This window comes from Aythya fuligula, chromosome 2 (assembly GCF_009819795.1).
Source record: "Aythya fuligula isolate bAytFul2 chromosome 2, bAytFul2.pri, whole genome shotgun sequence".
In the NCBI taxonomy this organism is placed as follows: Eukaryota; Metazoa; Chordata; class Aves; order Anseriformes; family Anatidae; genus Aythya; species Aythya fuligula.
The window spans coordinates 5442271-5457889 of record NC_045560.1 but is presented as its reverse complement, the minus strand read 5'-3'; the positions used below and the strand labels follow the sequence as shown (position 1 = coordinate 5457889).

At 48.0% G+C, this 15619-nt stretch overlaps 1 protein-coding gene across 2 annotated transcripts in view; it reads left to right on the top strand.

Annotated features, from left to right (window-relative positions):
• LOC116486750 (mitogen-activated protein kinase kinase kinase 3-like) overlaps window positions 1-15619 on the top strand; it is a 64657-nt gene that overhangs the window by 13643 nt on the left and 35395 nt on the right. For both annotated transcript variants that reach the window (XM_032183202.1, XM_032183201.1), the window contains exon 2: window positions 3749-3828. In XM_032183202.1, the coding sequence (XP_032039093.1) occupies window positions 3825-3828 (4 nt within the window). In that variant the 5' untranslated portion in view covers window positions 3749-3824. The remainder of the gene's footprint in view (window positions 1-3748; window positions 3829-15619) is intronic.

Genomic DNA, 15619 nt, shown 5'->3' with positions numbered 1-15619 from the left:
AAATCGTTTGCAGGAAGAGGAGGGGTTGACAGGAGAGATTTTAATATCTCAATGGCTATTTTAAAGGGCTGTCAGGGAAGTGAATAGCGAGCAGCCGTGCATGTTTTAAAGCTCGTATTCTACACACATCTTGTGCTGGAATCGACAGGATGGTTTGGGAGGTTTTTCTTGAGAGGCAGCTGCTGAGCTTAGCTGCATTGGTTGGGTCTCTTAGGACTACAACAATCTTCCATCTTTCACGACAGCTCTTGGCTCATGCAGTTTGCCCACTTCAGAGATAAGCCAGGCTTGCACACGTTTGCAGAAGGTCCATCCCTGTTGCGTGCTCATAAACATTGGTGCGTGGGCTTAAATGGCTTCTTTTTGAGCACCCCTGCGTTGTGCATCCTTTGGATACCCTGAGCAGGACATGCTGTGAGGGTGGGGTCTTACACTTCTCAAGCATCACCGAAATTTAACAATTCTTTTTTGTAGATCCCCTAAATACGGATCCTATTTCCAGGACAGCTGCATGTGCTTCAAATCAGATGTCCTCTAGTGTCTAGAACAAAACTTTAAGGATGAATTTGAGATGATCTGAGGAAATCTCTAATATTTCAACCTTTCTTTGCATTTGAATCCACCGAGATAACCTGCAGGCAGTCTGACTAAGCTATCAGCATGCAGGCGTTTGTATTCTCTCAGTTAAAACAATCTCATTTGCTTTGCTGTTGTTTTTAACACTACCCCAAGCCCTGGCCTCTGAAGCTTTTTGAAAATAACATTTACAATAATATTTTTAACAGTTCCGTAGTATACAAAACTCCAGCGCCCTGGCAGGACTCCCGGAAACTTGCTGAAAGTTAATGTGGTCAACTCTTAAAAAAAGGAGAGATTTTTTCCGCTTGACTCTTGCTTGTTAAACTCTCTGAGCCCAACATGTTGTTCCCTGCTGCTTGAAAAAACAAGGAAAGTCCCAATTTTAGCAACGCCGGTTTGAGTAGCTTTCCAGCTGAGCCACATTTCAGGGGCAACTGTGGCTTCTTACTATTTTTTTTTTACGGTGCCGTGTCCCTCCACCTTCAAACCAACGTGGTAAGTGGTGCTCAGGCTGGGCTAAGTAGGTGCTGCTTTCCCTGGAAACTTGGAGGAGAGATGCCACTTGTTCGTGGTGTGGTAGTGATAAGACATCCTGGTTTTTGAGGCTGTGTTTTATGCAGGATGCTGAGCCTCTGTGGGGTAAGACCAGCACTTCTGGGGGTAGGTGATACCATAAATCCCATTTCAAATCAGGCAGGCTGCTGGTGACTGCAGCTCTCAGTGCTGGACTGAATTCACCCCTCTTTCCTTACCCCTATCCCAAACCTTTCCTCCCACTAACTGCCTTCCCATCACTTCGTAGTCTTCTCTCAAAGCCAGGTCAAAACTGCTCTTCTCCATCACCTCCTCTGCTGCTTTGCCCAGAGACCAGAGCTGGGAGGCGTGTTGCTGCTGCCTCTTGAACCCAGTCTTAGTTAATCCCTTCCCACCTAGAAGCAGAGGAGAAAGGGGAAAAAAAAACCACCTGGGATTCATTTTTAAAGGGGTTTAATTGCATAGAGCTCTCGTGTGGATACTTCACTCGTGTAGCCTTAATGGTGTCGAGCCACTCGGGCTGCAGAAATGAATTCAGCCTGGTCAAATCCAAGCTGCTTTTATTCCAGATGAGCGTATCTGTCCCGGGGTTTCCTGCAGCTTGAGTAATCTCCGGCAGTTTCCTGAGCAGATCGGAGCAGAGCAGCTCAAGTCTCTTGCGTGCACGACACAAACCTGGAATATGAGCCCTGCGTCGCCCCTGCAGCCCTGGGAGCTGACACTTCGCTCATCTCTTGCCCTCCTTGCTTGGGAGGAAGCCTTTGTGCACGGTGAGGCTACCAGGGCTGTAGTTTGGAGGTTCATGGTGGAGATTTACAGCAGTTTCACAGCTGAGGCTGGTTCTGCTGTGGTTGGAGAGGTGCAGTGTGGAGCAGGAGCCCTGTTTCAGGTGGTTTGCGTGGCGATCTCCAAGATTTGAAGGCTCTGCTGGGGGACCGTGGTGGGAGGAGAAGTGGGATGCTGCTCCAGAGTGCGTTGGAGGAGGAAAAGGATTTTTCCTCTCCCTCCCACCCCCCTGTTTTTTTACAGGAGATAATAAAAAGGCAGAATTTGTACTCGAAACAGGAATTTGGCCTGCTGTAACAGGAAGCTGCTGGTATGTATTTTTGGGAAGCCACGGAAATCGCCGGTGTTTGCGGTCCAGTTTGAAGGCTGGCTGTCCTGAGGATTGAAGAGAGCTGCTACAACAGAAAACCTCTTTCTCCCGTGTGTCTGTCCCCCGTTTTCCCAAGGATTGCTTGTGTGGCTCCTGTAGGCGCACGCTTTTGGGACTGGGTGCAGACTGCAGAGGCCTGAAAGGTCTCCAAAAAGGCGTTAGAAAAATCTGACAAAGTTAACCCGGGCTAGCTCAGGAATTTCGGGCTAAATCCAGGCTATCTGCAGGTGACCCTTGGAGCAAACTCTGCACGCAGCTTGTTTACTGGAAGTCCTGCATCAATTCTGAAAGCAAAAGCAGAGAAGATCTGAGCTGTTTCCTGTTCTTGTTACAATCAGCTGGAGCTTTTGCACTGTTTTTGGTGGAGTTTTGCTCTCTTGATCCAGTTCTTGCATAGACTGACCAGTATTTTCTCGAGATGGGATTTTAAACCTTCCTGAGCCTGTTAGTTACTTCCTTGCCTTCTCCTTTGTCTTGAAAAAGGACAGAGAGGAGCCCCCCACGGCCGTGAGCTCTCAGGGTAAGTGCTGCTGTCCCGAGAGGAAGCTGCAGCAGCAGAAGGAACAAGGCGCTCCGTGGCACTCGTGCTTCTCCGCCTTCACCGCTTGCTTATCGCCTTCCCTTCCTGCCTGTCTCTCTCGAAATAGGCTGGATAAATTTCCTCCTGCTCGCCAGCAGCGAGGCAGCGGAGTTGCAGAAAATCATTTCAATCCATTCCTGGTTCACTTCAGATTTGTTACTGCTTTTAAATCGATTTGGTGGAGCTGGGGGGTGCTCAGAGTGCCTTCCTCCACCGCTCCAGCACGATACGGGGTATGTAGTGCTGCAGAGTTCATGGCCACATCCTGGCACACGCACATCTTGGTGGTTTTGGGGCAATATTTCCCATAGGGACTGCAGGACAGGGGTGTCTTCCTCTCTCCGTGCAAGCCTGATGAGGTATGTGAGATGCCTCTGCGTTGAGTCATGCTATTAAGTTTATGGCCAAGAAATCTGCGGGCTTATCAGCCAGCTAACGTGTAAAAAAGAAACCTTTCTATCAGCTAAATGCAGCACGCTGGGTAAACTCATGGGCTTTGGGTGAATTCAGAGAGAAGCAGGAGCAGCTTGGGGCAACAGGCAAAGTCTGTGTGAGCGCTGCAAGGAAACTACCTGCCGTGAGGGATGTGTGGCTCATACTTTGCTGCTGAGAGCTGCCTAGACTCATTTTTTTTTCCCATGAGGTCAGAGAGAGGCTGATGCAGTCTTTGGGAACCTTGGCTGGAATTGGGAAGACCTAAATTTAGGTCTCTGCTTTGGTACAGGCTGCCTCTAGGAGTGACGCTTTATGTCCTGCAGTCGGTTTGTGTCCCAGGGGAGTGTTATCTCGCGGGGACGCTGCAAAATGTGATGTGTAATTGCGTTTGGGTTGCATTAAACAATGTAAAAAATACATTAAAGATGTAATGCATTAAGGATGGTGTCCTCTTGTCATTGCAGGGTGGATGCTTGAGAGCGGAGGATAAGGTGCAAGCGTCTGGGACCGGTGGAATGGAGGCCTGATGTAGATGGAAAGATGGGTAAGGACTGTGTTTGCCTGAAGCAATTAATTCTCTGCAGCCTGCTGATTTTGATTGGGGTTCCCGAGCATGACAATGGAGCAGCAGACCTTGCCAAGGCTGCCTGGCTGAATATTAGTGTTTTCTAATTTCTTTTTGCCTTACAGTGGTGCCAAAATTGGACAAATTCTCTTCTTACCACTATTCTGGTGGGTCGTGTTCTAGGTGGAGCCCCTTCCCAAATCTGTCTGCGTTTCTGGACAGGGCATCTTCACTCCCTGTATTTCCTTTCCTAAGGAAGCTTCAGTTTCAAACAGAGCTTTGGGATTTTGCTTTTATAGCTGGTGACCTGGGCTGACTTGTACCAGCACCTTCTTCTGCAGGAATAAAGGAGGAAGTCACGTACCAGATGCCCTGTGGTGCTGAGGGAAATTTTATTTTATTTTTTACCTCGGAGCGTATTTATAGCTCTGGAGGTGCACGGTGATTGTTTGATCTAATCACTGCGCTAAAGGAAATTTGTTACTGCAGATACTGGGACCGTTTGGAAGTGCTGGGCTGTTTCTGTGGGTAATCAGCTCAGTGGCATCGTCTCCCATCAGATAATCAGTGCGAGTGCCCCAGCTCCTTCAGCTTTTTGTGCTGTGGGCCATCAAATTTATCTCTTGCAGAATCACACCTTGCTTGCAGGGAAATGTCCGTGCTTTGCCAACGTGCTTGCAGCCTGGCACACAGCTGGGACGCTGCCGCAGGGATCACCTGGTGTCTTCCCATCGCAGTCCTCTAGGGATGAAGGATGCTGAATGCGCTTTGCAGGAGGCACCTGCCTTCCTGAGAGCTGTGTGCTGCCAGGTTTGGGGTTCAACTAGAATCTTGTGCGTTTAGGAGCAAGAATTCATTCTTTGCAGAATGAATGCTGCCCTCAAAACCACTTCCAAAGTGGTCTGTAAGACATTTTGCCAGCCAGTAGCAGTTCTAGAAACTGTACGGGTTTCTGCTCATTTTGTTTAGTTTTGCTCAAAAGAGAAAGCTCAGCAGGTTGAAGAAGGGCGGGTTCTGCCTTACAGAAATGTGTGTGATTAAATATAATTAATCACATGCTAATTGAGCTTGGATTGTCCACCAGAAGATAGAATTTGGATTGTCCACTGAAAGAGGCAAGTTACAGAGAAGCCTAAATGCATCTCCTGAAATGGTTTCCTGCCCTGGTGACCCAAGAAAGGAGAAAGTCAAGAATCCTCTGAGATTTTTGCTGTTAGCTGGGCACCTCACTATTAGATTTTTAGTATTTATACAAGTTTATCCAAAACTTGTCAGGGTTGGTTGAAATGGTGGGGAAAAATAAAAAGAGGTGGTGGAAAATGCCTGTAAATTGTGACCGTCTCTCTAGGCCTAATAGAAGAGTGATGAAGAATTTGGTAGTGGTTTGAATTTAAAAAATAGAAGATGCAAAGCCAGTGCCACACCTTAACTGTTTGTCTTCCCTTATGGAGAAGGGAGAATAGGAGAAGAGCAGTGTTTAGCCCATCCTGGCTTTATCTATTTTTTTTATTTTTTTTTTTTGTCTCTCTATTAACTAGGAGAGAGATTTTGAGGTAAAAAAAAAAAAAATAATTTTAAGCTAAGTTTAAAAAAAAAAAAAAAAAAGGGCAGAGAAAGTTCAGACCTGGTTCTTCAGTATACAGAATGACAAATTTCACTTGAAAAACCCAGAATTTTTTTTAGGGAAATTGTCACTTTGAAGATGAGAGCTACTCCTATTCAATGCATTTTTTTTTTTTTTTTTAAAGGAGGAAAGTTCAGCCTTGCTCTGAGGGCTGGCAGGGAGTGAGGTGCTGGCTCCAGCCCAGTTTTCAGCAAAGAGTGCTGTGCGTGTCCCCCTCTTCCCAAATGTCACTGCCATTGCAGGGACTGCTTAGACCCGCCAGGCTGCCTTCAGAAGGGATCGTGGGGTGGTCCTGAGCCTGGGCCCTGCCTTGGCTGTTGGGGCAAGAGAGATGAACTGATGTGTCTCTTGATCAGTGTTACAGATCTTCTGTTATTTGGTAGTCAAACGATGACTGCAACAGCTTTGAAAATTAGGCTGAATTTGGAGGGTTTCTTAGTTTCACACACACACCATTTTACATGCGTTCTGGTTTCCACTGTGTGTAGGAGAAGGGGAGCATTTTCAATGGAAGAGCAGGGAATTTTCAGTCATTTCCTTGATTCCCTTCTGGTAAGCCACAGAGGAGTTATGCTGAAATGATCTCAGAAGGTCTCCTCCAGGTCTGCCTTTCTTCCTAGGATCCTGTTCACTCTGAGCTCTCTGTCCCAGAGCTCAACGTAGCGCTGTTCACTCCTGGACATGTTCTAGGGAAGCTGTATGGCCTTGTACAGAGACCACAAGGTGTGAAGGGGCATCTTCTGGCATCTCCTTGTGCACCTCTGACTTGGGGCCAGCCTCAGCAGAGCTCCTTGGCCCTGGGTTTTCTTACATTGTGCAGATATGGCTGTGATCACATCACCTGACATTTGTATCTACTCTGTGAATGCTGGCTGTGAAGGACCTGGAGGTCTTGCTGCAGGATATGGCTCCATTTCTGAGGGAATTGGAACTGGGTTCAGCACAGGGGCTTAGGACAGAATTATGCTGGTTTTGCTTCATGTTTTGGTTGTGGAACAGAATCACAGAATGGTCTAGGTTGGAAGAGACCTCCAAGATCACCCAGTCCAACCTCTGACCTAACACTAACAGTCCCCACTAAACCATATCGCTCAGCTCTACATCTGAACGTCTTTTGAAGACCTCCAGAGATGGTGACTCCACCACTTCCCTGGGCAGCCCATTCCAATGCCTCACAACCTGTTCAGTAAAGAAGCTTTTCCTAATATCCAGCCTAATTCCTGCTGGAAGGACTGGACTAATACTGAAGTCATTTTTTACATGGTGGCTGGGTTGCCACGCACCTCTTGCAGTGGCTTTCTCAGCCACAGAACAATTTCTGCAGCTCATGGTCCATTTCCATCTGCTGCCCCTCCAAGAGGATCCAAACCCTTTTTGTTGATGGATCAAAATGTAGCTGAGCACCAACAAGGGCCGAGGACACTCCCAAAGTTGTCTGTGTAACACAACCCAGGGAGAGGACCGTGCTCAATGGCAGTTAACCGCTGTGTTTAAACATAACATCACGGTAAAAATAACATTAAAAATTGTGGAAGTGGGTATAAAAGGCACCAGCGTTTTCATTGCCCAACGTTTTTTCTTTTTGTTTAGGAGTGATTTGAGCATTCTTGACTCTGGTTGTGAAATGGTGTGTGTGTTTCTGACTGCAAAAACACTGGGCACTCTGATGCGTGAGTCAAAGTTTAGGTCTTCAGTACTTCTCTGGAGAAAATGTAAGTCTTGTTTCAGCAGCAAGGTAATCGGAAGTGTGAGGGATGGAAGAATAATGCCTTTTTACAGCCTTGACTTGACAGAGTGGGTTTTTTTTTTGGAGAACAAGACTGCAGGATGGGCTGGCAAAAGGCAAGGCAGCTTGCAGCAGGAGGAGGTGGCCACTTCACACAGTCCTGGTCTGTCCATTTAATTCCAGTTCTGTGCTCTTCTGGGGCTGCCGAGACACTCAGAGGAAAAACACCAACTCTCCGCACACAGACATTAATTTCTTTCACCTCTCCCATGCTCTGTGTTCCTCATCCCTCATTTGAAGGCAATGTCTGTGCACTTTACCTGCTCTTTGTATGCTGAGAACTGCAAAAAAAATAAAAATCAAGTTAAATTGCAGCAGTTTGCTTTATTGTTAGGCACATCAGGCTTTCTAGCTGAGTTTTTTTATTTTCGAGAGGTGTCTGACTTAAGCTCCTTCTCCCTTTCCTGGCAACATTGCGCCCAGGGCTCCTGTTTTGGGTCACACCAGGCATTTTGGGCAGCTGGGAGGGCAGGATCAGACCTGCACTGCTGTATCTGGGGCTCTGCAGCTCTTGCTGCAGCAACAGATGAAGAGTTCACGGTTTCTGGGCTGCGACTTTGAGCACTGGAAGTAGCTGAGTTGGGAGGGAGAAAGAGGTCTTTATGAGCCTGCAAATAACCTTCAAAGGTATCGGAGGCAGTCAGGGGAAATAACTTGCCAGCTGCATTTCTCACTGTGTAAACATTTTTCTCCTTTCAAGTGTGCTCAAGAGAGGCGCAGGTTGCGGGGAGAGGTAATATCTTTTATTAGACCAAACTGATAGAGGTGGAAAAAAACAGTCTGCCTTTTAGGTACATAAGCCCTTCTTCAGAAGCAGCAGATTTCAAGCAAAGCTGGAAAAGAAGCTGGAAAATTTGCCCCGAGTTTAATTTAATTTATGTTAATCCGTTGAAGGAAAAGGTAACCAGTGTCTGTGGAGCAGAAGGGAGGGTTGGCAAAAGAAAATCTGTGAAAGGTGGTGGTGGGTCAAGGGAGAGAAAACAGCACCTGGCACCTTTGAAGTGGCGAGGAGCTTTGTGGGCAGATGCTATGGGATAAAATGCATCGTGCCATAAAAGCAGACAGTCCCTGAATTTTCTCTTCAATTCTCAGTGGAGCTATAAGCATGCAAACTTTTCCTAAATGTTGTTATTTTTGCTCTTTAAGAGTCAAGTCCTTGCCTGCAGGTCCCCAGAAGCCTCGTGAGACTAATACGTGAAAACAAATGCGAGATGGTAACTGCTTTGCCCAAGAGGCAGCTATTTAGCCCAGTTTATCTCAAAGCAGCTCCGTGCTTTTACAGGAAAGCCCTGAATCCTGCAGCTGGATTCCTGTCCCTGCCTCCCGTCTTCCTGAGGGCTGCAACTGGGAGCCGTCCAGCGCAGGAGTGGGTTCATGGCTAGGGAGTGTTGAGCAGCTGGAGCGGTCAAGGTTGGGTTGGGTTGGTCTTTGGTGCTCTGCAGGATAAACGCTCACTCTTTCTGTGACAGAGATGTGTTTATTTAATCTTCGCTGGGCTTTAGATTGCTTTATGAGCTTCAGTAGCAGGGAGCAGGGCACTCGGGTAGCGATCAGCTTGTCGTGCGAGGGCTCTTGTTTGCCCGTGTTACGGTCCCTGCTCCACAGATAAGCTTAGAAGCACTTGGAAGCAAAGTGATTTCCCCTGTTACACCTCCGTCAGTAAGCAAAACACGTCACGGCCTATTCTTTCTCCCTGCGAGCTAATGGCACAGCAACACGTGTGTGAATGTGGCCAAATTCCTGCCTCACAATGGGGTGGCCTCATCCCCCTTGCTGATGGGGAACAGCCCAGGAGCTAGGGGAGTGAGGTGAACAGATGAAACAAGTAGCAAGCTCTCAATGAGGTATGGAAGATGATAACGTGGGACTTGGGTGATGATCTTGTTGAGTCAGCTAAAAATAAAAATAGTTTAAGGCGAGTAGAGCTGGTAAGAGCTCTTCTTGTGAGGCCCAGCCCTAACATTGCTTCATGCTGGGGACCCGTTTGGGACCAGCATGGCTCTGGCCTCCACTTCAACTGTTCTGACAGCAAAATGGCATCTGCTGAGGGTTGGGGAAGAGTTTAAGGGATCAATACTTGAAGAGATGTGGGCGGGATAGGCACTTTGGGGTCCCCACAGCATGGAGGCATGGCTGGGCCTGTGCACCTCGCTGCAGGCTTGGGGAGCCATGGCAGCCAGGCCTTGGCTTTGTCAGGGCTGGCTGAGCACCACTGCCCTGTGGTGACATTACAGTGTAAATCAACAAGCATCAGTGAAGCACTGAAAACCCTTCATATCCCTGAAAATGTGTTTTTTATTTTTGAACCATCGTACCTCCAATTCCAGGATCTGAATTGCTGCAGTTGCTGGCTGGTTTTGAGGGGCAGCGCCCATTTTCTCCAGCCCTTCCCTCGTCAGTAAATCTCTCTTCCTTCCCTATATACCACCCAATTTTAACACAGACATCTGTCCTGTTAACCAGGGAGCATTAAAGGGCGTGGAGCACACACACTTGGGCCCCACAAGTTACTGCAGGGCCCCAGTGGGGCTGATGGAGGTGGCTGCAGGGAGATGGAAGGAGGGGGGAGGCCAGTTCTTGTGCCTGAAGGCTTCCAAAAACCTTTGGATAAACCTCACAAGGGCGAAGATTTTTGTCCATCCCCATCCTGTCCAGCTTGGACACCCATCACAGTCCAGCTTTCCTTAGCCTATAATGCTGGGGAGCTTGTGTGTCCTCTCGCTAATCAAAACCAACTTGTGGTGGTCGGGGTGTTGCATGGCTCCTATCTGGGGAAAATGGCTTTTAAGATGGATTTCACTGCTGTCTGCATCTGTGGTGACATCTGAGGATGTCTTCTGACAACATTGTGGGGGGACAGGGATGCGGAGGAGTGCGACACGTGTAAATTTGACTACACACATTGCTCTGAGGGATGGCTGTTTTGGGAGGGGAGGGTCGTAATGAAATGCAGATGTTGCTCTGCTTTCCCTCTCTGTCGAGCTCAACCAAACACCTTTCAGATCCTGAGTGTTTCTATTGCAAGAGTCCACGGTAAATCTCCAGGATGACTGTACATCGGGATTGTGCCGCAGCCTTTCACGTTTCTCAAGAAAAATTTACTGTGCTATTTGTGGCTTAGCCCCCACAGCTTTTACACGAGTGGTAAGACTTGCTGTGCCGTGCCCTCGAAAGGTTTTGGTTTTGGTGTTTGCATCGATCACTTAGTGTTTAAGGGCATCATTCTCACCTTACCTAAACTGAGGTGAATTCCCTGTAGCTCTCTGTTTTCCCTGGGGAAATTCAGAAGTCAGTCCAAGTTCATTATCTCACGTAACATATCTCAAATATGTTGCAACATAACATATTTATTTGCTAGCTTCTCTTCTGCTGTTTTCTGAAGGCTCTTAGAGTTGTAAGAGCCCAAATGCATCTAATATAATGTTATTTGTGTCGATGAATATTTTGGGGACTGTTTTTTTCGTGTCATTGTGGAGATCGGAATTACTTACGTATGCGATAAATGATTATTAGTAAAACTGTGTAAGATGGTAACTGGTTTAGCTTTTTGAAACAAATTCTTGCCTTTCCCCCAAGCCAATTGCTGGCTGCTAAAATCTGTCCTCTTTTACAGGAGGCTGTAAATGGAAGAGTTGTTTTTGATTCAAATACATTCTCTGACCTGTGAAATTTTATTGATAGCTGTGTGGGTTACCCAAGGGATAGCTTATGATGGGGAGTAGGAGGCAGGACTCTTAAAACAAGCTTTATCCCCTGATAAAAAGATTTGTGGGATGGTTATGTCAGTGCGTGAAAAACAGGTATTTTATTGGGTATTTGGCGTGATGGACATCTGTAAATGCCTCAGATGGGTTTGCTTTTGTTCCTGGTTGCACTGTAAAAAGCAAATTTGAAATCCCAAATTTTGTCATCTATGGAGAACAAGTGTTTAACATTGATTTGTCAGGTAAAGTATCGATGACCTTCGATACCTATCAGATCGTGTAGCTTTCAGCATCGCAATTCCTCAGCTAGGATACGTGTTGTCAAGAAACCCCAGCACCTCGCAGCGTTATTTATCTGGGGGAGCGTCTGCGTCTCGAGCTGGAGACGTCAGCGAGCGAACTCCTGCCAAGAAATCCTGCGTATCAGAAGGGTCTTTCCTCACTTCCTCCTGTATAATTGCTCTGGGTGACCTGCTGAGCTGTGCCCTGCCCTCGAGGCGTACACGGGTGACCTTGCTGTCCCTTGGGTGGGGTTGCAAGAAGGTGAATGACAGCAGGATCCAGCTGCCGCCGAGACTTTGCTGACTTGCAAAGGGAACGTGCTCCGCTGGTGGCTGCCACAGCAGCTAGCAATCTGGGCTGGGGGAGGGTAATGGGGTGATTTTTCTCCTCATCAGACACCGGACACTGCTCTGGACAGTAGCAAAGCGACTTGTGAGTGTGGGTTTCATTTAAATGGGGGATTATCTGCGTCTCTGTCACGGGATGGCTGCGTGCAGCAGCCTGTTTTCCTGCGGACAGCCCTTCTAAGTTGCAAAATGGTATTTGGAGCTGCCTGTCAGAGCATCTGGTCCCTTCCTTACTTGCTTGATATGGTCCAAGCCAGGGTCTTGAGCTTGTGTTTCCTGCTGAGGAGATGACTGATCTCCCTCCTAGTTTTGTCTGGGACAGTGTTTACTTACTAATTGATCCCGTCTGCTGTTTGCTGTCTTTATCTCTGCACTTGATGTCTGTGCAGCTGGTATTTTGTGCGTGGCCTGAATGCAGGTGGCAGGACATAGCCACTGATGGAGTCTGTAGGTTCTGAAGAAACCTGAAGGTCTGAGTCCTTTACAGGCAAGGATGCTCTTTCTTCCTCAGTCAGAGTTTTGTCTTCAAGCTCTTTTTCCCTGTTGGCTTTTGGAGGAAAGACAGCGTTTGCTTTCACAAGAAGGTTCTCTGATACCTCCTTAGTAGAGGTTAGGGCTATTTTCTTGGACCAGGGAAGCAAACTGGGGACCGATATGACCTTGACGTGATGAAGGCAGTGAGCAGCCCAACTTGCTGCTGGTCCAGTAGATGTGAGCTGTTGCACTGGCAACGTTTGCTGCTATCCCGTGCTCACACTCCAAGTAGAAATGAAAAGGTTTTGTGGCCGCTGAATGTTGCATCCTGCTGTCTCCAAAACACTTCAGATACGAAGTTCAACGAACAAAGTATGAAGCAAGCTCCTCTCAGACTGGAACTCGGAGAGACACTGGTTACAGCGAGACTACTGAAATTATTGCGTGAGCTCTTCAAACTGAGACTTTCTGGACAGCTTTCAGAAAAACACTGTTGTGTCTGTTTGATTCGAGGTCAGGACATGATATAGACACTGCTAAACGAATTTCTGTGGCCTTTGTATCCATCCAGGAAGGCCAGATCGAGTTAAACCCTTTCCGAATTTAAACTCTATCAAGCTGTTTAGCTCTGGCCGCAGACTTGTGCAGTCTTGGTCAAGACTTTTGTCTCTCTCAGATTCCTGTCCATAAAATGAGGCATAAACAGCAGCTCATCTCTCCTCCCGTGTGCCAATTTAGCCAAATTCCCAATTTCCAGCAGGAACTGCCCTTTGCAGGGTACTGGGCGATGCCGGGTGAGGAGTCTCGGCTTTCTGGGGCTCTCTTTGGTAAACGAGTAATGTCTTACCCCAATTAATCCGAAACCAGAGAAAACGAAGGGATGATGTCCTTTGCAAGCCAAATTTAAGATCGTTGATGTTACAGCCACGCGGTTCCACGTTTCGTGGTTGTGTCACCTTGCTGAGAGGGGGATGCTGGCGAGGGGCAGGCGCCGCTGGAATTTCCACGGGCACGGCTGCGAAAAGCACAGCGGGATCTTCAGTGGCCACAGGCGCCTCCCGGCTGTGGTTTTACGCCGGATCCGAGCAGAAGTGTGTGTGGCAGCGTGCGGCCCCTCGGCTGCCCGCTCCTGCCTGCCTTCCCAGTGACTCAATGCCACCTCTCGGCCCTTCTGCAGCACCCAGGACTTTTCCCGAATTTTTCCCAGCCCAAGCTGTGCCCGGTGGGCTGAAATCAGAGCTCATCCTGTCCTACAACACCCCGCTTTACTTCTGCAGGCTTTTCTTTTTTTTTTTTTTTTTCTTGCCCTGTGGATGGAAGCAGCCTCATGGCAGTACCGTAAGCTGCGTCTTAGTAATGACCTATGAGCCAAGCCAACAATAACAGTGCTGTCTAGACCATCCGAACACAGCTAAATTATTCCTTTGTCCCTCCTTGATTTGCTTTCTCTCCTGATTCTTGGATTGTTTCGGGTGGTCTGTGCTGACCTTCAGCCTCGCTATTTCTCCCATGCCTTATTTTATTATTTTTTTTTTATTTTTTTTTCCCTTTTTTTTCGTTCAGCACTGAGCTGCTGTACTAAGACTGAAACTCCAGGTTCCTCTCTGCCGTGCAGCAGCGCCGGAAACGTGTCTCTGAAGGGCAGAGAGATGTGTCACGCTGTGGCTTTCTGCTTTTGCTTCGTAGTTGATTTTTCCAAGCTCTCGCTGCCCCAGATTCGCATCGGTAGCACCTGGGACTTGCGAGTCCGAAGGTCTGACTGAATGGAGAGCGTGACGAGAGGAGGAGGTGCTCCAGGTTTGATACAAGATCTCACCAAAGCGGGTCGGGGTGATTTTAGTCAAGTTTCAGACCCTCTCATGTCACTGCAGCTCTGCTGGTCATTGCTCGGCTGACTTCTCTACATAACACCAAAATTTAGGGAATTATCTTTGAGACCTCCCGATCTCTGTTATATTTGGTTGGAAGTGGTCCTCGGGGGGGCTGGCAGCGTGATCGGACGAGCTTCGTCACAGGAAGCTGATTAAAAAGGGTAAAACTGAGGGGTTGGTGGGAAGGAGAGAATAAAGAAACGAAACTGCTAAGAAGGGAAACGGCTGGAAGGAAGGAGAGAGCCGGGGGTGGAAGACGAGACACGGGGGATGGAGGGCTGGTGGCAAACAGCATTCCCCCAAAATTTTCCCCCAAGGAGAGCCGTCCCTCCCGCTCCTCACACGAAGCAAACCGGGGGAAGCGAGCAGCCTGCGCCGCCCCTTTCGCTTCGGAGCCTCGGGAGTGGCATTTGGATTTAATTAGGCAGCCAGCCGCTTGCTTCAATTTGCACTGAGCTGGCGGAGCCGGCTCCTCGTTTCCATGGAACAAAGTTCTCCACCCTTCCAGGGAGTCAGCTCGGAGACCCCAAAAGCTGTAATGAGGATGGGCAAGAGGCTTGGGTCTGGAAAGCATCAGGCCCGGTGCAGAGCTGTCACCCAGAGGGCTGCGAAGCCTCAGTTTTGCAACCGATGATGCAAAACAAATCGTGCTCCTGCTCCGAGGTTACCTTGGAGCGTGGCGTGGGGTTTTTTTGCTTTATTTATTTTTTTTGAACGCTTGAAGCTTCAAGTGTTCAAAGCTTCTTGAGGCTTGCTCTGAAATTGCAGCGTTTGGACTAAAGGCACGTGTTTTTTCAAGGAATACCATATTTCTGCTGCTGCTTGAGTAGGGTGCTCTGGTACATAGATGTTTCATGCTTCGGTGGCAGAAAACAGGCTTGCTTGCTAGGACAGCAAGAAACCATCTCGTCTTTGTTTTGTACCACTCTTCCATGATGGCACGGATGTGTTTTCTGGTTTATGACACATCACGTGTAGGTTTTTATTGTAAAAGAGAAAAAAATGCTCATGTGCTCTTCAGAATCCTCTCCAGCATCAGGTTTTTAGTCAATGGTAATGGAAAGGGGCTGAGTTGGCAGCCTCAGTATTAGAAATCTCTCCTCTTTCGTCCTTTTTGCTTCTAGGCTGAGAAAGTTGGTGGCTGGGCGTTTCTGGAAAGGGGTTAGCTTTAAGCAGTTGGTTTTGGAAATGAGGGGGTGCTTCAAGGAAAGGAAACTTCCTAAGGAAAGGAGGCTTTCGGTCGTGCAGGTGAGGCTGCAGCACCAGGAATTTGGCAGTGATAGGATCCACTTCAGCTCAAGGATCTCTTTTTCAATGGCTTTATTGGTGCCATGAACTCGTCCTCCACGTCCTAGCGATGATGTAGATGTGGGGAGGACAGCGCTGAGCGGCGTGGCCATGCTCACAGAAGCCCAGCTCTCTGCCACTGCCTGCTGAAACCCCATTTCCCCGTGACATCGGGGACTGTGCTTTGTGTCATCGCGCTCAGGAAACTTTTGTTGTCATTCAGGTTGGAAAAAAAAAAAGGGGTTAGGGGCATTTTAGAGATTACAGCTAGCTTTGGTGGAAAATTCCTGGAGGGTGGTGTGTGGGCTTTTTGTTTTTGTGTGTGGCTTTTTTTTCATTTGTCCCTCCCCTATTCCCTTCCCCCTCCACAAAATAATTTTTTTTCTTCTGTTTTT